Source organism: Perognathus longimembris, chromosome 1, assembly GCF_023159225.1.
Source record: "Perognathus longimembris pacificus isolate PPM17 chromosome 1, ASM2315922v1, whole genome shotgun sequence".
NCBI classification, from domain to species: Eukaryota; Metazoa; Chordata; class Mammalia; order Rodentia; family Heteromyidae; genus Perognathus; species Perognathus longimembris.
The window spans coordinates 66699091-66727065 of record NC_063161.1 but is presented as its reverse complement, the minus strand read 5'-3'; the positions used below and the strand labels follow the sequence as shown (position 1 = coordinate 66727065).

Below are 27975 nucleotides of genomic sequence, written 5' to 3'. Positions count from 1 at the left end.
TCAAGGCCAGCACTCTGCCAACTGAGCCACAGCGCCCCCTCTGGCTGTTTTCCATATATGTGGTGCTGGGGAATGGAACCAAGAGCTTCATGTGTAGGAGGCAAGCGCTCTTGCCACTAGGCCATACTCCCAGCCCACAGTCCCAAACTCTTGTTTGTTTGTTGCCAGTCCTGGGGCTCAGGGCCTGAGCACTGTCCCTGGCTTCTTTTTGCTCAAGGCTAGTAGCACTCTACCACTTGAGCCACAGTACCACTTCTGGCCTTTTCTGTTTATTTGGTGCCGAGGAATCGAACCCAGGGCTTCCTGCATACAAGGCAAGCACTCTACCACTAAGCCCTATTCCCAGCCCCAGTCCCAAACTCTTATTATTTTGATAATACTGTGGATGTTTGAAATCATCTTTGATGGCGTACTATAGAAATTTAATAATGCACAACTCTCTAAGTTACCTTTATGAGACTTAGAGGAGTCTAAACAAGCTTCTGAATAAAATAACTATCAGTAGTGATAAAAAGTAATTTATCAGCTGCTCATGCCAGCAAAACGGAAAAGTGTTAAGAGGTTCTAACCAAAGCACTGAAAACATGGTTAAGAATGTGAATAGATAATACTTGATTTTCTTTTATTAGTCAGATATTTAAAGAATAAATGATTTTGTGAAAAACCAGAATCATGTTCAAAACTAGATTCTTACTACAATACAATTTTGTAGTCCTTCAGAATAAAGTGTCAAAAACACTTGACACGTTTCATTTTTAATCATTTGAGTGAACAATAAGCTATCCATTATGGCTTTTGTCTCAGTATGCAAAACATTCATCTTTAATTCAATTATCAGCTTCCTTGATTTGTCTTTGAGGGTTTTGTTTTCTCTCCCTCCTCCCGTAAGGGTGTTTTTTTTTGTTTTTTTGTTTTTTTTTTAAATGCAAACAGCAGAAGTCTCCCCGGGAAGGATAGATATCAAGACTGAGTTTTGATTATTAAGTACCACATGGCATTTTGCTTTTTGCTGCAATTCCAAAAAGATTTACTAACATTCCTTGCAAGTTCACCCCCAGAACTATCACACACACAAAAAGTAATGATAAATTTACTTTTTACTTTGATCACAAAGAAAGTTGGAGTGGGATGACAAGTAAAGAGTAAAGGGTAAGCCAGGCACTGGTGGCTCATGCCTATAATCCTAGCTACTCAGGAGGCTGATATCTGAGAATCGTGGTTCAAAACCAGTCCAGTCCAGACTCTTTTTTTTTTCTTTTTTTGGCCAGTCCTGGGCCTTGGACTCAGGGCCTGAGCACTGTCCCTGACTTCTTTTTTTTTTTTTGCCAGTCCTGGGCCTTGGACTCAGGGCCTGAGCACTGTCCCTGGCTTCTTTTTGCTCAAGGCTAGCACTCTGCCACTTGAGTCACAGCGCCACTTCTGGCCATTTTCTGTATATGTGGTGCTGGGGAATCGAACCCAGGGCTTCATGTATACGAGGCAAGCGCTCTTGCCACTAGGCCATATTCCCAGCCCTCCCTGAGACTCTTATCTCCAATTAAACACCAGAAAACCAGAAGTGGTGTCTCAAAGTGGTAGGATTTAACCTTGAGCTGAAGAGCTCAGGGACAGGAACAGCTTCCAGGCCCAGAGGTCAAGTCCCACGGACAGAGAGAGAGAGAGAGAGAGAGAGAGAGAGAGAGAGAGAGAGAGAGAGAGAGAGAGAGAGAGATCCCTCATTTTGCACACTCAGCCAGTACTTGAATTTGAAATAGATAACCCCAAATTTTGTTCATAGGTTTGACAATGGAATGACATTAGAACGAGAGTAATGCCTTATTATTATTATTATTATTATTAATTTCTTTTTAGTAAGCCCTTACTTTGACCCAAGTTTAAGCTCTCATCTTAGAGTAGACTCAGAGTTGGAAATCTTCTTCAGCTATTGCTAGGAAAGCAATGTCCCCTTCATATTATAGCTGAAATATTTCACTGGCATCACCAACTCAAATGTCCAAACCTGAATCCACACCTCTTTTTTTTTTTTTTTTTGGTCAGTCATGGGGCTTGAATGACTCAGGGCCTGGGTACTGTCCCTGAGCTCTTTTGCTTAAGGCTAAAGCTCAACCACTTTGAGCCTCAGTGCCCCTTCTGGTGGTTTATTGGTGAGTCTCATGGACTTTCCTATCCTATCCGGGCTGGCTTTAAACCCAGATCCTCAGATCTCAGCCTCCTGAATAGCAAGGATTATAGGTGTGAGCCACCAGAGCCTACTCACACTCCTTTTTATTAATCCTGATTAGCAAATGATACAGCCACTTGCCTGAGTGTCTCAGCCAGAAATCCATAGGTCAGTGTTGAAAACTCACTCTCTTGCCTTCTTCCATATGCAGACAGTTGTTTATTTATTTCCCTCCGTTTCTCCATACCCACCATAATCCTAACCACCATCTCTTACCTGAACTGCTGCAGCTACTGTCTTAACTGGCTTCTGCTCTTAGTTGTCACACTGTCCCCCTGCTTATGGTGATCTTTCTCTTCTACTCCCCCCTCCATCCCCCACCCTGATTGAACTTAGGGCCCTGGGCCTTGTCCCTGAGCTAGCGTTTTATCATTTAAGCTACAACACCACTGTGGGCTTTTTCTGAGTAGTTTATTAGAGGTAAGAGTCTCACAGACTTTCCCTGCCCAGGCTGGCTTTGAGCAGTGATCCTCAGATCTCACATCCTGAGTAGCTAGGACTACAGGCGTGAGCCACCAGTATCCTGCTAGTGAATTCTTATTGAGCCTTAAGATTTTATTTTTAAAAGCACCTGGCAGTGTTGTGCCAAGTCACAAGACCACCCCCAAGAAGACCACCGAGATTCAGACACTCCGAAATGCAAAAGCAAGGCAAGGCTTTATTTAACGAGCTGCCAACTCGGGCCTTGTCCTACCCACCGACACAGCGGAGGTTAGGAGGAAGCCCCGAGCTGTGATTACACAGGGCTTATAAAGGCAAAGAACAAGGTTACAACAATTAGCTGTGCAAGCGAGATTAGAACACAGGTACAAATCTGATTGGCTCAGGGTTCGATTCTAAAATGGGGTTCATGTGGTGGGGCCTGACTTCAAAGTCTGGCACCTCATTTCCCCCTTTTTCTTTTTGGTACCTTGGGAGCCAATCATGGCTCCATTCTGTCCATTTCAATGGCTTACATGTCTAGGGGATGATATAGAGGTAAGGCATGGGCCAGTAGGGCCCAATGTAGTAACCAAAGGGCCTGTCACCATTTCTTACAAGAATAGTCTCTGTACCTCTGTTTTGCATGCCTCTAGTTTATCCTGCCTCATCTTCCCAAAAACAACTCTGGTCCCTTGATTTTAAAGGGGGGCTGATGGGTGAAGATCATCCATCTTCTGTAACTTCTTCAGGCTGACTCAGGGGCATAGACCTTACCTAGCCAGGAACCTATAACCTTAGTCTCAGTCTAACTTTCTTTTCTTGAGGCGAAGGCAAAGCGGCTGAGTTGGGTGCTTGGAGACCTCCCATGTTCCATCACGGTAGTTGTCATCCAGGGTAAAGGGGTCAGCTGGCCTGGCGTGGAAGCAATGAACCCAAGTGGCGATGCCGTCTAGGGTCCCTTCCACCGTGGTTAATCTGTTGATTGGGGGCATTGGCAAGCTGACAGGCCTTTAACAGATCTCAATAAGGACACAACACAATCTCAGGTCTACAAGCTTTCTTTCCTAAACAGATGTATCAGCTTAAAATTCTTACGGCCAGTCAGGGCTTTGAGTAAATGGGGGTGAGATTTTAATCTATCCTCTCATTTGACAAACTTACCCTTACTAACCACTATCACAGATGACTGGCAAATTCCTGCCCAGTAGACAGACATGGGCATTGGAAAGGCATGCTTATGAACTATTCTTCTAGGACTTCCCGGCTTTAACTTTTGAAAGGCCAACAGTAGTGACTCTAGGATCTGACACCATCTCTGCCATCCAAGCAGTGGCTTACTGCCTCTGGATGCTCCATCACTTTTGTCCCAGGAGGAGTGACTTTCGACTTGGACTCAGGGCCTGAGTGCTGTCCCTCAGCTCTCCAGCTCAAGACTAGCACCGTACCACTTTTGAGCTCCACACCACTCCGTTCCCAGCACTCTGCTGGCTGATTAGAGACAAGTCTCTCACAGGGATCTTTCTTTGCCCGGGCTGGCTTCGAACTGCAGATTCAGATCAATGAGTCTCATAAGGGGCCACTTTACTCCAATTATAAGCAACAAGGTGTTCCACACAGAAGTAGTTTTTAAGCATGCTCTCTTACCTGGAACTTATTAAGGGTCAGTATTAGATCTTGACAAACTTGTAGGAATCACCTGTGCTTCTCTGTGGGCCTGCTGGAAACTGTTACAAAAAAACCTACAAAGAAGCTGGAATGGCAATTAAACATTTTGGTAGCCATAATTCTCCTTTTCTCACTTTGCAATAATTATTTAGGACAATTTTACTTCCAAATTTCTTATCTAGAAATGTATTCTTGATTCCCAAAGCCTTTCTAACACTAACACAACACTTTAGCTTTTATCTGCATCGGAAAAACTGAAGCTCACAGGCAATCTGAAACCAGGTGCCGCCCTTTGCTTACGGGCTGCTTGTTTCAAAAGAGCCTCTTTTTTTTTTTTTTTTCTTCAGTCCCAGTTACTGCATGGCATGAAGACCTTTGAATTTAAACTTAGTTTTGCATCATACTGCAGTCTTGAACATGTTCACACTCACACATGCACACACACATACATTTTTCAAAAGATCTTAAAGCGTGCTGAATAAGCATCAGCCGTACATTTTAAGACAAAAACCTTTAACAAATGATTTTACCATTCTCCAGCCTCATTTTTTAGTCTTAGTAAAACATTTTAGCGTACCAAACAATTTTCTGCTTAAGAAGGCTGGGTGGGGGTCCCCTAGAGTTCTGTTTTTACAGACATTCTCACTGATTGATTGTGGGCTGTCACCTGTACATCTTTCCAGTGAGCTAAAGTCAAGTCCATGGGAGTGGGAGGAACGTTCCCCATCATCCGTTTGTCAGTCAGGCACAGTGCAAGAAAAAAACACACAAAAATGAGCTATCTCCTTAACCTCCCTCCAGTGAGCTAGGATCAAGTCTAGGGGGCTAGATGGAGGTCCTCAAGATAGAACGTTATCCATAGCTCTGATCAGATGTTCAGTCCAAAAGGCTACAAGAAACAAACAATTAATACAAAAGGAGGAAAACACACAGGCCTAAGAAAAGCTACGAGTTGGAGATCTCCCAAGCTGGCCCACAACCTCCTACAAGGGTGCAGAAGGAATGGACCCGAGTTGGCCCACAACCTCCTGTGAGAAGGAGTGGACCCGAGTTGGCCCACAACCTCCTGCAAGGGTGCAGAAGGAGTGGACCCGAGTTGGCCCACAACCTCCTGCCAGATAAGCAGAAGGAGCAGACCCAAGTACAAGGTGGGCGGGTTGAGTCTCGTTTAGGAGGCCCTCCTGATCCGGCCAAAAACCAAACTGACTTGCGCCCTACAAGTATAAGCAAAAGACAGGACAAGACAAATAAACAGCGCTGTTTTCTTACCTTCGGAGTCTGGGATCTCGGGGTCTCTGGGGCTATCCCGGACGAGCCCCCAAATGTTGTGCCAAGTCACAAGACCACCCCCAAGAAGACCACCGAGATTCAGACACTCCGAAATGCAAAAGCAAGGCAAGGCTTTATTTAACGAGCTGCCAACTCGGGCCTTGTCCTACCCACCGACACAGCGGAGGTTAGGAAGCCCCGAGCTGTGATTACACAGGGCTTATAAAGGCAAAGAACAAGGTTACAACAATCAGCTGTGCAAGCGAGATTAGAACACAGGTACAAATCTGATTGGCTCAGGGTTCGATTCTAAAATGGGGTTCACGTGGTGGGGCCTGACTTCAAAGTCTGGCACCTCAGCAGTAATTAGTAAATTTGTGTGTTCACAAGATACTTTTGTGGGTTAACAATGCCATGGTAAGAAAATCTTGATTTATATCTCAGGTTTCTGAGAAGTAAAATGTCTTTTAGTTCCCAGTAATTTATATTACTGTCTTTTAAGAATGAAAAATAAAATTACATTTTCCAATTCATGATTCCCAGGTTACAAATATAATTCTTACTTGTTTTGATTTGTGAGAAGAGCATTTAAGAAAAATTCTTACATCTGTTATCTGGCATAGGAAGTCTTCTCTTTTTTAGCACAACTTTTGGCAATCCTTTCCTGTAAATGAATATGTGCTCAAGAAAGCTACAAATCCTTAAGAGTATTTGGCAGCTTTTCAGAAACATCATGAGCTATGATTCTATGGTTTATGATATCTGGAAAACCTGCCAAGAAAATGAAATCTTTATGTTGACTTTGGAGGTCACTATATTTCCACATTGCCTAGTTGTAAAAAAAAAAACTTTTTGCAAAGAGGCTGAATCAAGAAATGAACTAAGTTAGACACAAGTAGCTCTTGCCTGTAATCTTAGCTACTCTGGGGGCTGAGACCTGAGGATCAAGATTCAGAGTTAGCTTGGGCAGGAAAGTCTGTGAAGCTCTTTATTTCCAATTAATCAACAAAAAGGAAATGGAGGGTTAGTAGAACACTAGCCTTGAGTGGAAGAAGCCAAACAAGAGTGCAAAGCTTGAGTTCAAGCCCCACTATTTCTCCTCTCACCCCCAATAGTCAGGTTCAAAAAATACTAAATTTAGGGGCTGGGAATATAGCCTAGTGGTAGAGTGCTTGCCTAGTATGCATGAAGCCCTGGGTTCAGTTCCTCAGCACCACATATATAGAAAAGGCCAGATGTAGAGCTGTGGCTCCAGTGGTAGAGTGCTAACCTTGAGCAAAAAGAAGCAGGGACAGTGTTCAGGTCCTGAGTTCAAGCCTCAGGATTGGCAACAAAAAAACACAAAAAAACAGCAAACCTAAATTTGGGAGTTGACAATATATTTAAAATTGTGGAAGAATTTTTTGGGAAATGAGCTTCATTAGAACTAAAGTATAGTGGTATCATTTGGTGACATGAGTTGCAAAAACTAGGACTTCTAGGGGAACCTGGTCTAAAGTAGCTATATGGAACATTTATGCTACCACCTGCCTTCAGTCACTGTGAGAATTTTGTTGTATTAATATTTTCTTGTTTCGTGTGTGTGTGTATGTGCATGTGCTCTTTTTGGGGGGGCCTGAACTCAGGCCTTGGGCACTGCCTCTGAGCTTTTTTACTTAAGGTGTTCATTCTACCACATAAGTTACACCTCCACTTCTAGCTTCATAGAGGCTAATTAGAGGTATAGTGTCACAGAAGCCAGGCACTATTGAACCTGGGTAACTGCAGTCGAAATCAGGACACGGGGGATGCAAGGCGAGTGAACCAATGCATACTTTATTCCAAGAGGGCCAGGGTTTATATAGGGTTAGAAACCAATTTTACAATTACAGGGTAAAAGATCAATACAGCATGACATTTGTCTCAAATACAGAAGTGGAGGAAATTTCCTACTGTGAGGGCAGGAACTTGATACAAATGCCTTTCTAATTACAGGAGGTAGTGACTACAAATATTGTTGATATCAAAACAAGGAACTGTATACAACCTAGGTAGAACTATAATTATCTACTAGCTACTATCTCATCAATCTTGACTTCTCCAAGTACTTGTGAAAATAACAGTGAGGAGACTTTCCTGTTTATAGTGAGAATCTAACACTAAAGGCAGCTGGTCAAGCAAGTCTCCTCAGGGAGACTTGCTAAGCAGGGGGAAAAAGGAGATTCTCACAACAACTGGTGGCTTCCTTTGGCCCACAAACACCAGAAACTCCTTACTGGAAATGTGTTCCCAAGGGCCTATTAGTGTGCTAATGAGGCATCGGAGTAACCGTGCCGGGGCTAAATTTTTCCACTGCTTGGAGACTTTAATTCTCCAACAAGGCACCAGTGTCTCAAGCCTGTAATCCTAGCTACTCAGGAGACTAAAATCTGTGGATCACGATTTGAAGCCAGCCTGGGCTGAAAAGTCATTGTGACAATCTTATCTCCAATTAACCACCAGAAAACCAGAAGTGGCACTGGGCTCAAAGAGGTATAGTACTAGCTTTGAGCACAAAAGCTCAGGGACGGTACCCAGGCCCTGAATTCAAGCCCCATGACTGACATTAAAAAAAGAATATCACAGATTTTTTTTTTCTCCCCTAGCTGGTTTTGAACCTTGATTCTCAGATCTTAGTCTTCTGAGTAGCTACGATTATAGGCTTGTGTCACCAACACCCAGCATCTACCTAGCAGCTTCATTTTACTAACTCTGGAACCTTGGGTTCCCACTTGAACTTCATTTTTACCTGATAATTCTCTTTTCTTGCTGTTTTTGTTTTTTCCCCCCATAGAGGCCTACATTTCCAAGTATCATTCTTATAGCCTGGGAGCTCCACAGAGGCAGGAACCAAGTCTTTCTCACTTCTGTGTCCCCACAGGGCCTAACTCCCACAGGCACTTAAACATTTACTAACAACTTGAGTGGAGGATTTGTAACTTTGGGAATGAAAACCAGAAGTGACTCTGTGGCTCAAGTAGTAGAGCACATGAGCTGAAGAGCTCAGGGACAGCACCCAGGCCCAGAGTTGATTCAAGCCCCACAACTGACTTAGAAAAAAGGCATGCTAGAATACTGAAGTAAGACTGGGAATATGGCTTAGTGGTAGAGTGCTTGCCTAGCATGCATGAAGCCCTGGGTTTGATTCCTCAGTACCACATAAACAGAAAAGGCCAGAAGTGGCACTGTGACTCAAGTGGTAGAGTGCTAACCTTGAGCAAAATAAGCTCAACGATAGTGGCAGACACTAAGTTCAAGCCCCAGGACTGGCCAAAGAAAAAAAAAAGGAGAAATATATAAAAGCAAATAGTAGTTTGTTAGAATTAGAATTACAAGTTCTGTTCTTAGTATATTTCAGATTTTCTATAATTTATTTAGAGGAGTCAAAGGAATTCTAATTTCCCATGCATTTTAAACATTTTAAATATAGCCCCTAGTTCCTTGGGTAATTTTGTTCCTGAGTTTGACTCAATCCTTGGTAGTTCCCAAAATGGAGAGCATAATTTCTATTACAGCTAAAGTGTCTTGCTTCTGCTCTTCTTTTTCAGTAAATCAAAGGTTTTTATTTTAAAGTTTGTTTTTCAAGACAGCAAAGATGAAACCAGTTGCCTTTCTTTTTAACTTCTTTGCCATTTTTCAAATAAGCTTTTACCTATTTCCCATTTCCTCTGAAGCATTATCACCATTACAAAAATACACTTAAAGACTTGGTCTTCGGTCCTTGATGTAGCAACTCCTGAAGATGGGAGCTGAGGCCCACAGTGGCTACATGACCTGATCACAAACTTGATTAGAAGCTTATCCAAACCAAGCCAAAAATCTCAATCTTAAACACCCCACGCAGTGAAATAGCCACACCATAAATATTTTTCCTTTTATGTATGTATATGTGTATTTCTTTAAAGAATACTTTTATGTATGTATAAATGAAGGCTTCCAATGTATTTTTTTTCTTCTGCCTGTACTTGAGCCTTGCTCTCTTACTTGAGCCACCTCCACTTCTAGCTTTGTACTGGTTAATTTGAAACAGGAACCTCATAGACTTTGCTACCTTGTCTGGTTTTGAACTTTTCTACCTGGGCTAGGATTATGGATGTGAGCCACCAGCACCAGACTATAATTTTGAACCAATCTGTTGCTAAAGCTAGATCCCATTATTTTCTGAAATTGCTTGTGTGTTGCCTTCTGATGCCTTTTTCTCCCCTTCCTCCACAGTTGTGCATGCCGAAAGGGCTGTCTTTCAGAACACAGGCTGACAATAAAGACCCCCAGTTCCACTCATTTATAATCACCCGTGAAGATGGTTCTCGTACATATGGTTTTGTTCTCACTTTTTATGAAGAAGTAAGCAGCAAACAGATCTGCACAGCCATGCAGACACTCTATCAGATGCACCACGCCGAGCAATACAGTGGCCTGTATGCCTCGTCCTCCTGCAGCATGGACTCTCTGGCAAGCAGTATTGATGAGGGAGACACAACATCCCTCCTGAAACTCCAGCGCTACAATTCCTATGATATCCACAGAGACACCCTGTACGTCTCCAAGAGCATATGCTTGATCACACCACTGCCTTTCATGCAGGCCTGCAAGAAGTTCCTCATCCAACTTTACAAGGCTGTGACTTCTCAGCAGCCCCCGCCCCTGCCACTAGAGAGCTACATCCATAACATTCTCTATGAGGTCCCCCTGCCCCCACCAGGGAGATCCCTGAAGTTTTATGGCGTTTATGAGCCCGTCATCTGTCAGCGGCCTGGGCCCAATGAACTCCCCCTCTCTGACTACCCTCTTCGAGAAGCCTTTGAGCTCCTGGGATTAGAGAACCTGGTGCAGGTATTTACCTGTGTTCTTTTAGAAATGCAGATCCTTCTCTACTCACAAGGTAGGTATCCTCAGCTGCTGCATTTCCTGAAGTTGCAGTCTTAGAATCTGACAGTATATGGTCAAGAGTCTTTTCTGGTTGAAGGAAAAAAGAGCAGGCATGGTTGGAAGCCAAGTGGGCAGCATTGATTCCCTTTGAGGTGGTGGCAGTGCTGTGGAGAGAAACAGGAATATTTAGAATTTCCTCTTCTTAAGCCAGGTGCCAGTGGCTTTTACCTGCAACCCTAGCTACTCAGTATCACAATTCAAAGCCAGCCTGGGCAGGAAAGTCCGTAAGTCTCTTATCTCTGATCAGTTACCAGAATGCCAGAAGTGGCGCTGTGGCTCAAGTGGTAGAGTGCTAGCCTTGAGCAAAAAAGCTCAGGGACGGAACTCTGTCTCTGAATTTAAGCCCCTGGACTGACGCGCGCACGCACACACACACACACACACGCACGCACACACGCACGTGCATCTACCTATACCTACCTGCTCTTCTTTACAAACTACTAAAGATCCATATGGAAACGTAGCTGGTCTTAGACAGACAGGCTAAGTGAAACTGTTTCCTCTGCAGCCTGTCCCGGCAGTCAGCTCTGGACCTCTTTTTTTTTTTTTGGCCAGTCCTGGGCCTTGGACTCAGGGCCTGAGCACTGTCCCTGGCTTCTTCCCACTCAAGGCTAGCACTCTGCCACTTGAGCCACAGCGCCGCTTCTGGCCATTTTCTGTATATGTGGTGCTGGGGAATCGAACCTAGGGCCTCGTGTATCCGAGGCAGGCACTCTTGCCACTAGGCTATATCCCCAGCCCAGCTCTGGTCCTCTTGACTGTTAGGGGCATTCCATGTGAATGTGCAGAAAATGTGCACATATGACCCAGATGCCACTTTCCAAGCTCTGCAGCAGTTCTTCACAGAGTTGTGTTTATGGGAAGAGAGAGAAGGAAGTTATTTTTGTCCTTCCTTCCTTCTTTCCTCCCTCCTTCTTCCTTCCCTCCTTCCCTCTCTCCTTCTCTCCCTCCCTTCCTCCCTCCTCCCTTGGTGCAGGTACTGGGCTCGAACTCAGTGTCTTGCACTCTCATTTGCCTTTTTCACTCAAGGCTAGTGCTCTACCACTGGAGCAACACTTCCACTTCCTCTTTGTGATATATTTTATTCAAAGGTCTCCCGGCCCGCACTTAAGATACTAGCAAACTGAGATTTATTTGACCAGTGCATTTATGAAAACTAATGGGGAACCTAGACTAGGATACCAGTTCAGATCTGAATGTGAATTCACAAGTGAAACAGATAATGTATCTTTATTGATAGTGCATTGAAGGGAATTATAAATCAGAGCCAATGATGCATGCATTGGTGCTTTAAAAAAACAACAACATGTGACACAACTACTTGGATTAGTGTTCTTTTAACTTGTATTTGAGCTGACAGAATTGCAGCACAGTCTCCCAACTGCTGCCGTCAGTCTTATTTTGCCACCTCTCTTTTTTTTATTTTTCTATTTTAAATTGGAGGAGAAGCTGAGCCAAGTTGGCTATATTTGTACTTCCTCGTCTTGTGTGTATGTTGACACTATTTGTGTGTTAACAGGCCTTCCCAAGGTTGTTTTCTTTCAATTTGGCCTACATAATGTTCTTTAATAAATGGGTTCCAGTTGTTAAGAAGTTCTCCACTGGCCAATCCTAATTCTTCCCTTTCCTCTTATTTTTTTCTTGCTCTCACTTTCTTGGTGCTTATCATTACCTGTATATCACTAAATCTTTCTTACCTTAATTTTTATCCTAAAGATGGTAGGGTTGCAAAGTCCTATTATATTGGTGCTCTCAAACAGTTTCAAATTTTGCATGTGTACACATACTAGTATTGAGGTTCAAATGCAGGGTTTCATGTTTTTTTGCTCAAGGCTGGCACTGTACCACTTGAGCCACAGCTCCACATAGGGCTTTTTATGGGTTAATTGAAGATCAAAGTCTTTCAGATTTACCTGGCCAGACTAGCTTCGGACTGTGATCCTCAGATCTCGTCCTCCTGAATAGCTAGGATAACAGGCATGAGCTACTCGCACCTGGCTCTGGTGACAATTCTTTTTTTTTTTTTTTTTTTTGGCCAGTCCTGGGCCTTGGACTCAGGGCCTGAGCACTGTCCCTGGCTTCTTCCCGCTCAAGGCTAGCACTCTGCCACTTGAGCCACAGCGCCGCTTCTGGCCGTTTTCTGTATATGTGGTGCTGGGGAATCGAACCTAGGGCCTCGTGTATCCGAGGCAGGCACTCTTGCCACTAGGCTATATCCCCAGCCCTGACAATTCTTGATTGAAATCTCTACACTCTTTAATGCTAACTGTAAAGGGCAACTTACTTAGTTTTCCCAGGTGTCAGTTTATCCATGGGGATAAATTTATCGACCATTACCACTGATTTGTTGTGAAAGTGTTAAACAAGAAAACTTGTACAAACACTAAGGGTACAATTGGCACTGATAGCTGATGTTCTTGTAGTTATTATCAACGCTGTTAATCCCATAAAATCCTCTACATATTATGCTAATGTACTACTATTTAACCTATAACTTGTAAAGTTAAATAGTCAAGGCATTTATTTCGGCTTATGGTGTAGCTCAGTGATAAGAGCACATGCCTAGCACTTGTGAGGCCCCTTGGGTTCCACTCCCTGCACTGGAGAATGGATCCTAGGGTATTGGCTCCAGGATTGAGAATACAGTAAATGGCAAAGGATGATGTACTTGAGTGGGAGAGCACTTCTCCAACATGTGCGAAGCTGTGGGTACCTTCTCTCTCTCATTGCAAAAATTCCTAATAACTGTTCTTTAGAATGGAAGAAAAGAAAAAAAACTTCTCATTATCATACTTCCATTTTATTTTTATTTATTTATTTGCCAGTCCTGGGGCTTGGACTCAGGGCCTGAGCACTGACTGTCCCTGGCTTCTTTTTGCTTAAGGCTAGCACCCTGCCACTTGAGCCACAGCGCCACTTCTGGCCATTTTCTGTATATGTGGTGCTGGGGAATTGAACCCAGGGCTTCATGTATACGAGGCAAGCACTCTTGCCACTAGGTCATTCCCAGCCCCATACTTCCTTTTTAAAAGAGAACTTCACCTCACACTGCCTGTCTGCCCCAGACCTCACCTTTTTGTTCTGTTTGAATAGCTTGTCTCATTTGTTTAAAGCATCTGTTGAGAAGTGTTAGTTGATGATTATCTACCAATTAATTTTAGTTTCAAATAAAGAATGAATATTTATGAATGTGATTTTTGTATTCTATTTTTTATTGTTGTTGTTGTTAACTTAGTCATATACTAAGAACTGAGTGAATTCTGAAATAATAGAACTACACTTCTTTCTTTCTTTTTTTTTTTTTTTTTTGCTAGTCCTGGGGCTTGAAGTCAGGGCCTGAGCACCATCTCTGGCTTCTTTTTGCTCAAGGCTACCACTCTGCCACTTGAGCCACAGCACCACTTCTGGCCTTTTCTATAAATGTGGTGCTGAGGAATCGAACCCAGGGCTTCATGTATACAAGGCAAGCACTCTACCACTGGGCCATATTCCCAGCCCCAACTAGATTTTTTTTTTTTTTTAATACAGGATCTCACTTTGTTGCCAAAGCTGGCCTCTTAATTTGTAATCTTCCTGCCTTACCTTCCCAAGTAGCAGGGATTATAGGCATGCCCCATGGTGCCTGGCTCCTAGAACTAGATTTTTTCTCTCTCAATGTCATAAAATATAAAGAGCCCACAATAGTAAGTTTATAACCATGCAGTACACTCTGCTGTGAATTTTGCTACTAACGTGAATGTATTTAATCCTTTGACCTATGAGTTAGTGCTCTAATTGATTTTTTTCTTCTTCTTGCCAGTACTGGGGCTTGGACTCAGGGCCTGAGCACTTCCCCTGGCTTCTTTTTTGCTCAAGGCTAGCACTCTGCCACTTGAGCCACAGTGCCACCTCTGGCCTTTTCTATATATGTGGTGCTGAGGAATCAAACCCAGGGCTTCATGTATACGAGGCAAGCACTCTTGCCACTAGGCCACATTCCCAGCCCTCTAATTGTTATTTTATCAGGGAAGAAATTGAGGCTCAGGGAACCTAAGTTATTTATTCAGAATCACACAGCATGTAAGTTAATGCAGACATTGAGAATTGCATCTGATCAGTCTTTGCCCAAATGCTGAGCCTCCATAGTAGCTATACTGGTACTGTACTTAACCTTTCCTTATCTGTCTCAATATTTACTTTTGAATCATGAAATCATTCTTTAGCTCTGTTAAGGAAGTATCATGCTAAATACTTGCAGAATATGAAATGGAACCTCTTGCAGATTTTGACATTGACAATGCCTCTCCCATTAGAGAGAGACATCTCATTTAGATGAATACAGTAAGAGAATCATTACATTGATTTATTCTCTGCTGCCCTATTTCATCCGTCACTGATAAAACTGTGCCATAAAATTTGAAAACATTTTACACACTAAAGAATTACCACAAAAACCCAGCCACATGAAAGGAGATGGATTTCAGTGATGAAAATGTCCATCCAGATTAATTGGAAATTCTGGTCCATGATCTGTTTAAACAGATTCAGTCTGTCATCTCAAGATGTGCTCACAGGAATTACTTTGTAGTGGTAATTAGCTAGTATCTGAAATAGAAAATGTTCTAAGAAGGTGAAGGCTCTTTTCTGAAGACCCCATTTTTTTTACGAGACCAGCACTTTACCACTAGGCCATATTCCCAGCAGACCCCATTTTTTTAAAGGCACTTTGTTTTGCCGCCATGAAATCTGTGAGCAGTATAGTGGGAAGATGGGGGTGTGACCCTCTTTTCAAAAGAACAGTGGAGGAGTAAAAGATGGGGAATTTAAACACCAGTGTCTTAACGTTTGATACCACTAATTAAAGCCTCTGAAACATTTCTGCTTACCTCCTTTGGCTGTTGACAAAGACAATAAGCAGTTAGGGCTGCCCACATGCTCTGTGCCTTGTAGTGCTCTGTGCTCCCTCTCTCGTAAACCATATGTGAGGTAACCTTGCCAGAATCAGAGCTCTTTCTTTTTTTTTTTTTTTTGCCAGTCCTGGGCCTTGGACTCAGAGCCTGAGCACCATCCCTGGCTTCTTCCCATTCAAGGCTAGCACTCTGCCACCTGAGCCACAGCGCCCCTTCTGGCCGTTTTCCATATATGTGGTGCTGGGGAATCGAACTGAGAGCTTCATGTGTAGGAGGCAAGCACTCTTGCCACTAGGCCATATTCCCAGCCCCAGAGCTCTTTCTTGATAGTTATGCCCAAGCAAATACCCTATGTTATTGTTTCTGGAGTTTATAAATCATCAAAGCAAAACCAGTGTGTTGATGGCAGAATGTGGGGTTCATATGACCTGTGTCCTTAATGCAGTAGAACTTGACCAGTATTTTAATGTTATTGGTGGGTGGTCTCCGAGGTGAAGCGCCCAGATTCTTGGTATGTAGACCAAAGAATTGAACAAACACAGACACAGAAGCAAAGCGGCAAAACAAGGAGTTTATAGAGGAAGCTAAAGTATAATGGCAATGATGGGCTCAAGCTAAGTAACTTAACAGCAAGCACATGGTTTAAAAATTCAGTGTTTTAAGGTTCAGGTCATGGTAATAATAGTGGGCTGTTAGTAGGGAAATGAAAGATTGTGATTTGGCCGATTTTTGGAAGGGATCTGTCCATATAAAAAAATGCCATTCCAGGATTTTAAATATGTGTATGAGATGCAGCTAACATGCATGATGCCTTAAGTAGTCATTTGTTCTGAAAAGGTCAGGCTCAGGACACATGAGTTTCCTCTGCACATGTGCCTCAGTTTGGTTAGACCTGATTCTGAGTTTGTCTACCTTTAATGAGAAAGTTGTAGGTAAACTGACCACTTAATTACTCACAAGCAAGAGTGGCCTGGAAGGGGGGGCGGTGACTGGTAAGAACTCATGGGTGTTTCCTAGGGCAAGACTAGGAGAAAGGGCCAATTTTAGCATTCTTTTTCTGTAGTTAACCTGCCCCATTAACCTGCCCCATTAATACTGTTAGCTTTGGGGCTGGAAATGCTTAGTTGTAGAGTGCCTGCCTAGCATGCATGAAGCCCTGGGTTTGATTCCTCAGTACCACATTAACAGAAAAAGGCTAGAAGTGGTGCTGTAGCTCAAGTGGTATAGTGCTAGCCTTGAGCAAAAGAAGTTCAGGAACAGTGCTTAGGCCCTGAGTTCAAGCCCCAGACTGGCAAAAAAAAAAAAAAAAAAAGGAATACTATTAGCTTTATTTTATGAAAAGCATAAGAGCTTATTATGATGGCTTAGGGTAGAGTGCTTTTATAGCATGTTCAAGGCCCCTGGGTTTGATCCCCAGCACTGCAACAATAACTACAAAGCAAAACATTACCATAAACAGCCAGCCCCCTTTGGCTCATGCTTGTCAACCTAGCTACTCAGGAAGCTGAGATCGAGGATTGCTGTTCAAAGCCAGTGTTGGCAAGAAAGTCCATGAGATTCTTATCTTCAGTTAACCACCAAAAAGCCAGAAGTAGAGCTGTTGCTCAAGTCACAGAGCACTAGCCTGGAGCATAAAAGTTCAGGGACAGTGCTTAGGCCCTAAATTCAAGCCCCAGGATTGGCGCGCGCACACACAATTATGATTAACAATATTGTTGAAATTACTCAGGGTATTTTTAAAGCATTACGGTCAACTGAGATAGATATAGGAAACTATCCCCATACAGGCATGCTTTTATTAGTCTTAACTTTTCATTGCCCATCTATCTGACCCTGTAGCCAGGCCATTGGCCACTGCCTGTGAGTGAATACAAGCCAAGACATTTGGGCTTTTACCTTTGTTCAGCTCTTCTGTCATTGAAAAGGAAGTGAGAGTCCGTCACTGGCTGAGCTATTGTTTTGTCTTCTTCTGTTGTGTCTATTCATCTGGTACCTGTTATTCATAAAGCAAACAGCTCTGTTTTTTGGTCAAATGAGAAGTAAACCTGGCAGCTTCTCACTGAGTTCCAGTCAGTTCTTGGGGAAGGAGGCTGCCTTGAACTCATCCTGGTAAGAAGACTCAGTAATAAACTATCCATTTCACTACGGAGCTTTTTTGGGCATTGCCCTCTCCCATCAGAGTATTTTCTGATCTCACTGAAGATACCATGAATATTTTAGATTTTAGGATTTTCTGATTTCTTCCTCCCTCTCTCCTTCCTTCCTCTTTCTTTCTTTCTCTCTCTTTTTCTTTCTCTCTCTGTCTCTCTTTCTTTCTTTCTCTCTCTCTTTCTCCCCCCACCCTCTTTCTTTCTTTCCAGTCCTGGGGCTTGGACTCAGGGCCTGAGTACTGTCCCTGGCTTCTTTTTACTCAAGGCTAGCACTCTACCTCTTGAGCTATAGCACCACGTGTGGCCTTTTCTGTTTATGTGGTGCTAAGGAATTGAATCCAGGGTTTCGTGCGTGCGTGCAAGGCAAGCACTCTACCACTAAGCCATATTCCCAGCCCTATATGATTTATTTCTGTCATGCAACACTTTCAGTTAATCTCTGAATGCAAGGTCAGAATTGGCCTTCTTATGGAAACTCTGTAGCCCATTGTCCCAGTAATTTCCACAGGGAGCCACTTGGCAGTCTTTTTTTTTTTAACTAATATTCTCTTTAATCCCATTACTAAGAAACATATTTCAATACATTTTTTTGCCCCATTTCTCTTAACCTGTGAAGGAGCTTGAATATTCTTTTTTTTACATTAAATTTATTTATTTATTGAACACATTTTTTGACAAGGTGTTGTGCAAAAAGGGTACAGTTACATAGTAGGGCAGTGTGTACATTTCTTGTGATATCTTACGCCCTGTTTTTCTATCCCTTCTCTAGGTCAGGTAGACATATATACAATATACAATGTATCAAGAACATATACAGTAGCCACGTGGCCACGCCCAAGAAAGTTCGCCTAAGGCTTTAAACGTAATGTCGATATTAGACAATATGTCGACAGTAGTCTTATATGAACGTACATACATAGCTTTTGAGCTATTGTATTTCCTGAGAGGTCAATTTTTAACCTTTATATGTTGAGTAATTGTTTGGTTTTAGTTACATACTGTTGGGTCGCTGCCCCAATCCTGTGGGGAATACTATTTGACAAGCAGTTTTTGGTTTCACAGACTTGGTCTCTACTGTCTCTCCGTCTCCCTTTGTTAACAGTCATATATCAGGGAGATCATGCCCCTTTGTTTTCTGTGTTCTAGGCTTGTCTCGCTCAACATTATTTGCTCGAGTTCTGACCATTTCCCTGCGAATAACAGTATTTCAACATTCCTAATCGCTATGTAGTATTCCATTGTGTATAAGTACCATATTTTTTGGATCCATTCGTCTGTGGAGGGGCATCTGGGTTGTTTCTATATTTTGGCTATTGTGAATTGTGCTGCGATAAACATGGAAGTACAAATGTCTTTTTGATATCTTGGGTTTTGCTGTTTAGGATAGATGCCTAGGAGTGGTATGGCTGGGTCATAGGGTAGGTCTCTATTGAGCTTTTTGAGAAACCTCCATACTGTTCTCCAAAGTGGTTGTACTAATTTGCACTCCCACTAACAATGGAGAAGGGTTCCTCTTTCCCCGCACCCACTCCAGCATTTGTTGTTGCCTGAGTTCAGGGTATAGGCCATTCTAACTGGGGTGAGGTGGTATCTCAGGGTTGTTTTTATTTGCATTTCCTTTACTAGCAGGGATGTTGAGCATTTCCTCATGTGTTTCTTTGACTTGGCAGTCTTTTGACATAGCCACAAAGTGGCTATGTACCAGCCACTTTCATTTCCATTCCGTCTTGTGGGCTCATGGAGACTTACTCAGTTTATACTATTTGAGGGCACATTGCTGTGCTCCCAGTGCTACAGTAGAAGATGAGGAAAGCATTCTCTTACATCTAATCCCATAAAAACATTCAGGTCAATGCCAGACACTGGAAGCACATGACTGTAATCCTAGCTAGTCAGGATGTTGATATCTGAGGATCGCTGTTTGAAGCCAGCAGGAAAGTCCATGAGATTTTTTTGGGGGGTCATGGGGTGTGAACTCAGGGCCTGAGTGCTGTCTCTGAGCTCTTTTACTTAGACTCTACCACTTTCAGCCACACCTACACTTTCTGCTCTTATTCAGTCTTTTTGCTCACTTGAGCCACAGTGCCATTTCCTTTTTTTTTTTTTTTTTCCTTTTTTTGCTGCTTAATTGGAGATAATAGGCTCATAGGCTTTCCTGCCCAGGCTGGCTTCAAACCACAGTTCTCAGATCTCAGTCTCCTTAGCAGCAGGATTTCAGGCATAAGCCACTAGTACCTAGCCTGGTCACCATTTCTTAAAGGATTTGTGTTTTTAAAAGATCAGACATTTCCCTCAATAACAGTTCAGTAGCCAGATTGCTAGGAATTTGGGTTGACTACTTAAATCCCTGTGCCAACTAGGTCCAACTAGGAGACTGAAATCATACAGTACTTTAAATAGAAGCATGTTATATGAAGTATAACACTACTGTAATAGAAGAGTAACTGTGGAGACATAAAGAAAACTCTGAAGGACACCCCAGAAAGGACAAACATCGAAATGAGACCCACATCCCAAGGCTGCAGTTTATGCCTCACTGAAGAAATTGTGTTTGAAACAAATGGAGACCTAAGCACTAGTGGCTCACTCCTGTAATCCTTGCTATGCAGGAGGCTGACACCTGAAGGATGTAGTATGAAATCAGCCCTAGCAGAAAGGTCCATAAGACTCTTATCTCCAGTTAACCACTAAAAAACCAGGGAGCTGTAGCTCAAATGGTAGCAAGAAAGCTAAAAGACAACACCCAGACACTGAGTTCAAGCTTCAGTACTAGCATAGAAAAACAGAACAATACAGAAGGTCAACACACCTGGGCCACAACTGTTGTTCGTCACTGATCTAAGAGAATGCAAACCTCCAAGACACAGTTTCTGTTAGGGGTACCACAGTGGGTATAAGTACGGAATATACAGTGTCTTGTTGTTGGATTGGTCCTGGGAAGGTGGCTATTGAGGCCAGTTGCTGGGGCACCTCTCTCTCTCTCGGGGTAGTGTTCCACCAGATGTTTTCATGTATTCACACCACAAGTCAATAATCTTTCAATTGCCCTCTACTGGCACAGCTTGGTATTGTAAAGGAAGGTGCTTAGAGGCCAGCCAGGTATCATGTAAACATGTACTCTGTGGGTTTGCCACCAAGGGGGTACTCACAGCAAACCCATGTTGCTCTTTAGTAGGATATAGTAGTCTCATTAGAATGTGACATGTATGTGTAACCTATGAAATATTCAACATCCTTTTTTAAAAATTAAATTAACATCTGATATAACCATCTATAGCCTTTTTTGTGTGTGCAAGGACTGGGGCTTGAACTAAGTCCTCAGACTCTTGCACATACCTACTTCTGACTGTGTGTGTGTGTGCACACGCCAGTCCAGGGGCTTAAATTCAGGGCCTGGGCTCTGTCCTTGAGCTTTTTTGCTCAAGGCTATGCTCTACCACTTGAGCACAACTCTACTTCTGGAGGGTGTGTGTGTGTGTGTGTGTGTGTGTGTGTGTGTGTGTGTGTGTGATTAATTGGAAATAAGGCTCTCACAGACTTTTCCAGATGGGCTGGCTTTGAACCATGATCCTCAGATCTCGGCCTCCTGAGTAGCTAGAATTACAGGCATAAGCTACCAGTGCTCACCTCTCAAAGCTTTTTAACTTTTTTATTTGCTTATTTTTGTGATGCTGGGAATCCAACTGAGGGCCTCACACATGGTAGGCAAGTGCTATCGCTGGGCTGCATCCCTGGCTTCATTATATCATATTCTCTTATCTTCCTTACCAATAAATAGATCAGATTTATTGAACTACCTACACTGTCATAGAACTGTTCTGATTTCTGGCAGCTTCCCTTTCAAAGCAAGTCTTCATTTCCTTAGACCCTGTCCAGAATTATTTAATGAAAGCCCAAATGCTGTGAGAGTCTTTCTTCACTGATATTTCCCTAAGGGTGTGCTTTCTCCATGTCTGCAATGAGTAATGGACACACCCAGCTTGTTCAAGTATAGCTCTGTTACTGGATCTTTTTTGACTGAAAGCATTGATAAAAGACATGTTTATAGAAGTAAATTTGTGTTTGTGTGTGCACGCGCATGCGTGCATGCACTACTATGGAATTTGAACTCAAAGCCTCATACTTTTTCTCTGAATGCTGGCATTCTGTCATGGAGACCACACCTCCATTCTGGCTCTTAACTAGTTAATTGCAGAAAAGAGTTTCATGGAGAGCTGGGAATATGGCCTAGTGGAAAGAGTATACATGAAGCCCTAGGTTCAATTCCCGAGCACCACATATATACAAAATGGCCAGAAGTGGCGCTGTGGCTCAGGTAGCAGAGTGCTAGCCTTGAGCAAAAAGAAGCCAGGGACAGTGCTCAGGCCCTGAGTCCAAGACCCAGGACTGGCCAAAAGAAAAAAAAAAAGTTTCGTGGACTTCTCTGTCTGTCTGGCCTTGCCTTGAACCTTAATCCTGAGATCTCAGCCTCCTGAGTAGCTAGAATTACTAGTGTGAGCCACCAGCACTGGCTTATATAAGTTATTCTTAACTTAATAAATCTCATTCTTCCTTTTTCTTAAAAAGAAAATAATCTTAAGACATTCTGAAGTTGGAGATAAAATATGCCCCTACTTTAAATTATTAAAGGGATTTTAAGTAGGTCTCTTTTTCCCCCTATTTAATGTTCTTTAAAACCATAGTTCTTTTTTAAAATCTAGAGTTTCACTTTAGGGAGGTTTTGTAGTTTGGTTTGTTTGTGGCACTCACACCTGCTAAGCCTGCCCTCTACCACTGAGCTACACTTCCTAGCCCATGTTTAGCTTGTTTATTTTGTTTGTTATAAATATGATCTTACTACATAGCCCAGGCTAGCCTGAAACTTGTAATTCTCCTGCCTCAGCCTCTCCAATACTGGATTACAGGCATGTGCCATCATTCTTAGCCAAATAGTCCTTAATCTCCTGGGGAAACAAAAATCAATCTACTTAACATTATAAAACCTGCAAATCTGTGCATTTTTACCCAAATAAGTCATTAATTTACTCCAAAATAAATTGAGCTGGGTGTCAATGGCTCATACCTGTAATTATAACTACTTGGGAGACCGAGGTCATAGACCCAGTAGTGTAGACAATGGTGCTTGCCTGTCATCCTAGCTACATGGTTGGATGAAATTGGAAGGTCATGGTTCCTGGAAAGTCTGGGCAGAAGAATCTTTGAGACTGCATTCAAAAGAAGAATCTGGGTGTGATCCTAAGAAAGATGGAAAACAAAATTAGGTGAATTGAGGTCCAGGCCCCTGCCAGGGCAAAAAGTGATACCCTAAGCCAGGTGTATTGGTCCAGGGCCTATATACCTAGTTACATAAGTATCAGAGATATAGGGATTGTGGTTTGAAACCAGCCCAGACAAAAAGAAGTTTGAAAGCCATCTCAGCTAATAGCTGGGCATGGTAGTGCATGTCTTTCTTACTAGCTATGGGGGAAGCACAGTGACTGGACCCTGTGGCATATACCTGTAATCCACAACAGCACAGGGAAGTTAGGGGGACTGCAGCCAAAGCTGGTTTAGGCATAATTTAAAACGATCTTGAAAATAACTCATGCTTGTAATCCTAACCACTCAGGAAGCTGAGATCTGAGGATCACGGTTCAAAGCCAGACCAGGCAGAAAAGTCCATGAGACTCTTATCTCCAATAAACTACTTAGTAAAGGCCAGAAGTGGAGCTGTGGCAATGTGAGAGAGACCCTATCTCAGAATAATCGGGAAAAAAACAAAAACAAAAAAAACCCTAACAAACAAAAAGTACTGAAGGCATGGCCTAGTACTCACAAGGCCCTGAGTTCAAAACCCTGTGTTCATGTGTATGACAGAGGGAGGGAGAGAGAGGGGGGCAGGGAGGGTATAATATGCCAGATACTGTGCTCTAAGTACTGAGGTTACAAAATTTTTTGTTTTGTTTTGTTTTTTGCCAGTCCTGGGGCTTGAATTCAGGGCCTGAGCACTGTCCCTGGCTTCTTTTAGCTCAAGGCTAGCACTCTACCACTTGAGCCACAGTGCCACTTCTGGCTTTTTCTATATATGTGGTGTTGAGGAATTGAACCCAGGGCTTTATGCATGCTAGGCAAGCACTCTACAACTAGGTCATATTCCCAGTCCCCGGTTACAAAATTTTTTAGAAAAGAAAAAACGAATCCTTGATTGAAATGGATGGCCACAGGATAGAATCTAAGGATATTTCTCTAGATTTAGTCTTTTTCTAATTAATTATGCATATGTCTTGCCTACACTTGGAGGGATTGTGCACACGTGTGTCCATTTGTCCATGCTATATCATGTAATTAAGTTAGCTCTGTGCTCATTTGACTGGCTTGGTGTTTGTTTTAGAAATATTCATGCAAAGAGGTTTTATCCCTAAATCTTAGTCTTAATGAATCAAATAAGTATTTTTATTAGCATTTATTAATTGTACAAAGGGATTTTCATTACATTTCTATACATACTTAGAATGTATCCTGATAACTTCCCCCTCTCTGTCATGTCCTTCCATTCCCTTGCCCCTTCTTGAAGTGATTTTAATAGTTTTCCAAATAAGGGCATGTGTGTGTGTGCATGCACACATGTGCATGCACATATGTGTGTGCTAGTCCTGTGGCTTGAATTCAGGGCCTGGGCACTGTCCCTAAGCTTTATCAGTCAAGGCTAGCACTCTACCACTTGAGCCACAGTTGTACTTGAGGCTTTTTGGTGGTTAATTGAAGATAAGACTCTTAGGGACTTTCCTGCCCAGGCTGGCTTTGAACCATGACCCACAAATCTCAGACTCCTGAGGAGTAGCTAGGATTGTTGGGCAGTTCCACTGGCACCTGGCAAGGACAATTTTAAGTACACTTGGGCTATAGATAGCTGGTGATTCACTGCAAAATCCCATTGTAGATTGTTAAAGATAGTCATTTAAAAATTGTAAAATGATACATGCAAACTTAAAAATGGTCAGCACTCTGTTTATAATTGGTCATGTGTTCATTGAATTGATATGAACCAAGTAGGATCTGACTTTAAAAAAAATCCTCCAAGTCTTCCTCTCCATTTTGCCATATTTGAACCCAAGGAGAGTTGTGAGGTTATTAAAAATCCATCATCTGGTGTCATTAATCTTAAACCCCCAAATTCTGAAAATCATTGTTTTTGTAACTAATATATCTGCAAAAACAGATCTCAACCAAAATGTGGCCCTCTTTGTAGTCTTTGATTTTTCTGCCCTACTGAAGCATTTTCATGGTTTTCTGTGGAAACATTAAGGTATTTGATTACAGGGGCTGCCCTAGATTATGGCTTAGACACCAAGTTACCTTTAAAAAATTTTAAAACATCCTGGGCGCCAGTGGCTCATACCTGTAATCCTAGCTACTCAGGAGGCTGAGATCTAAGGATTGTGGTCCAAAGCCAGCTTGGACAGGAAAGTCCATGAGACTCTTAACTCCAATTAACCACCAGAAAACCAGAAGTGGCACTGTGGCTCAAGTGGAAGAGCGGTAGCCTTGATCTGAAGAGCTCAGGGACAGTGTTCAGGCCCAGAGTTCAAGCCCCATGACCAACAACAACAACAAAAAATTAAAAACTCAAACCTGGCTCCTCAGATTTAATTAGGGATTTTGGATAGGTATATATATAAGATACATATATATATATATATACCTATATATATATATCTTATGTAGTATAAAGCACCAATGACAGAGTATTTAATATATCAATACATTAAAACTGTGGACAGATTTTATTAATTTATGTGTTCCTTTAAAAATAATGTAGTATGTATTTTTTAAGTAGTTGTACAAAGGGCTTTCAATTCCACAGGTGAGATTATGAGTACAACGCATCTTGATGGATATCACCCTAATGTTCCCATCTACCTTTTGCAAATCCATCCAGTTTCTAGTTTTGATAAATTAGTTCTTATAAACAAAACACAACCTTAAAAAATCCAACCTATAGTTGGGCTCCAATGGCTCATCCCTGTCAGGGGGCTGAGATCTGAGGATCACAGTTAAAAGTTAGCTAGGGCAGGAAAGTCCATGAGACTCTTTTTTTTTTTTTTTTTTTTTTTTTGCCTAGTCCTGGGCTTGGACTCAGGGCCTGAGCACTGTCCCTGGCTTCTTTTTGCTCAAGGCTAGCACTCTGCCACTTGAGCCACAGTGCCACTTCTGGCAGTTTTCTATATATGTGGTGCTGGGGAATCGAACCCAGGGCTTCATGTATACGAGGCAAGCACTGTTGCCACTAGGCCATATTCCCAGCCCTCCATGAGACTCTTAATTCCACTTAGCCAGCAGAAAGAAAGAAGTGGAGCTGTGGCTCAAGTAGTAGAGTGACAGCCTTGAGTGAAAAAGTCAAAGTCACGGGGATAGCCCCCATGCCCTAAATTCAAGCCTCAGTACCCAGACCAAAAGAAAAAAAAAATTAAGGTGAAATCATTGAACTCTTCAGTTTTTCAGTTAGGATGGGCTAGATCTGACATGTTTCGCAGGATCATCCAGAATCATTTTGTCTATGTTTTGCTTATTTTTAGCATCAAATTTTTCAGATACTTCCAAGCTCACTGCAGCAATATGTTTTTACTTGGACTCTTTCCTTTTGTTTCTCCTTGTCCTGTGCAGATTATCAGCACCTGATGACCGTGGCAGAAGGCATCACCACACTTCTCTTCCCATTTCAGTGGCAGCACGTTTATGTGCCCATCCTCCCTGCCTCTCTGCTACACTTTCTTGATGCTCCTGTCCCTTATCTGATGGGTCTTCAGTCCAAAGAAGGAACTGACCGTTCTAAACTAGAACTTCCTCAAGAGGTAAACTTCCAGTGAATGATGAACCTTTTGCAGTATGTTGATTCAAGGTCTAGGAGACTTGGTTCAATAGCTTTGTCTTCCTAATGTGTCCTGTGACACAGTCTCCCAAATATAGCTAGGTTAGGGCTTTAGCCCTAGAACACAAGGTGATTTCCTGAAGGTTGCTGCAACACATCATAGCCATTTTGCCTGGTTCAAAACAGGACAGCTGCAAGCCAAGCACCCCCCCCCCCCCAAAAAAAAGGATAATCACAAAATTTCTCAATTATAACTTTATGAAGATGGAGTAATAGTACCACGATTTCATTGTTTTATTGTTCTAATAACATTTCTTTTTAAGCACAGTGTCCTAAGTTTATTCAATATCCCTCTGAAATCACTGTTATGAAGTGAATTTGATTGTGTGTGTGTGTTTGTGTGTACACACACATATGGGTCCCAGTCCTGGGGCTTGAACTCACAGCTTAATACTCTTACTTGGCTTATTTGCTCAAGGCTGACACTTTCCTACTTGAGCCATGCCTCTACTTCTGGCTTTTTGCTAGTTAATTGGAGATGAGAATTTCACACTTTCCTGACTGGGTTCGATTTGAACCTCAGTCCTCATACCTCAGCCTCCTGAGTAGCTAAGAGTTGAGCCATTGATCCTTGGCTTGAATTTGATTTTTGACCTATTAACATCTTCCACTGGCTGGCTGGATAATGGAAATATCAAATGCTTTATGCTCTCTATTTTTAAGTATGAGACTAATTATCAATCCATTCTAAATGTTAAATTAGTATGACCAGCAAAGCAAAAGTTTTATCCCCTAACTTTTAACTAGCATATATATAGGGAGGGGTCATTCTGACATTTCCATGCATGTTTACAATGTATATCAATCAATCTCGCCCCCTATACTCTTCCCCTCTCCACTTCCCCTTCCTAAAGCAATTTCTATAGGTTTCATCATTTCTGTTTTTGTAATGCAAATGATCTGCTTCAACAAGATTCACCCTCCTTCATCCTCCTTGTTACCCCAAACCACTTCCCCTAGTATCTATCTTGTGTACTGTATTTAATTTTTATTTTTTGCCAGCCCTGGACTTGAAATCAGGGCCTGTCACTCACTGTCCCTGAACTTCTTTTGCTCAAGGCTAGCACTCACTCTACCACTTGAGGCACATTCAGAGCCCTTTTTTGTTGTTTTTGTTTTTTGTATACCGGGCCTCTCATGCTTGCTATGCAGGCACTTTTACCACTGAGCCATGTCCCCATCCCTGCACTGGTTAGTTTTGAAGCAAGTCTCACTTCCTGCTTGGGTATGTGCCTGGACATCTATCCAACTGTTCTAGCTTCCTGTCATAGCTGAGTTGACTGGCAAGCAGTGCCACATCCTCTGTCCAGATGGAATTTATTTTTTATTTTTTTATTTTTTGGCCAGGCCTGGGCCTTGGACTCAGGGCCTGAGCACTGTCCCTGGCTTCTTCCCGCTCAAGGCTAGCACTCTGCCACTTGAGCCACAGCGCCGCTTCTGGCCGTTTTCTGTATATGTGGTGCTGGGGAATCGAACCTAGGGCCTCGTGTATCCGAGGCAGGC

The 27975-nt window shown here is 42.5% G+C and overlaps 1 protein-coding gene across 2 annotated transcripts in view; it reads left to right on the top strand.

The window, feature by feature from the left end:
• The window catches only part of Dennd5b (DENN domain containing 5B), a 148333-nt gene that overhangs the window by 64392 nt on the left and 55966 nt on the right, over positions 1–27975 (top strand). For both annotated transcript variants that reach the window (XM_048366961.1, XM_048366951.1), the window contains 2 exons: positions 9812–10478; positions 26208–26395. In XM_048366961.1, the coding sequence (XP_048222918.1) occupies positions 9812–10478; positions 26208–26395 (855 nt within the window). The remainder of the gene's footprint in view (positions 1–9811; positions 10479–26207; positions 26396–27975) is intronic.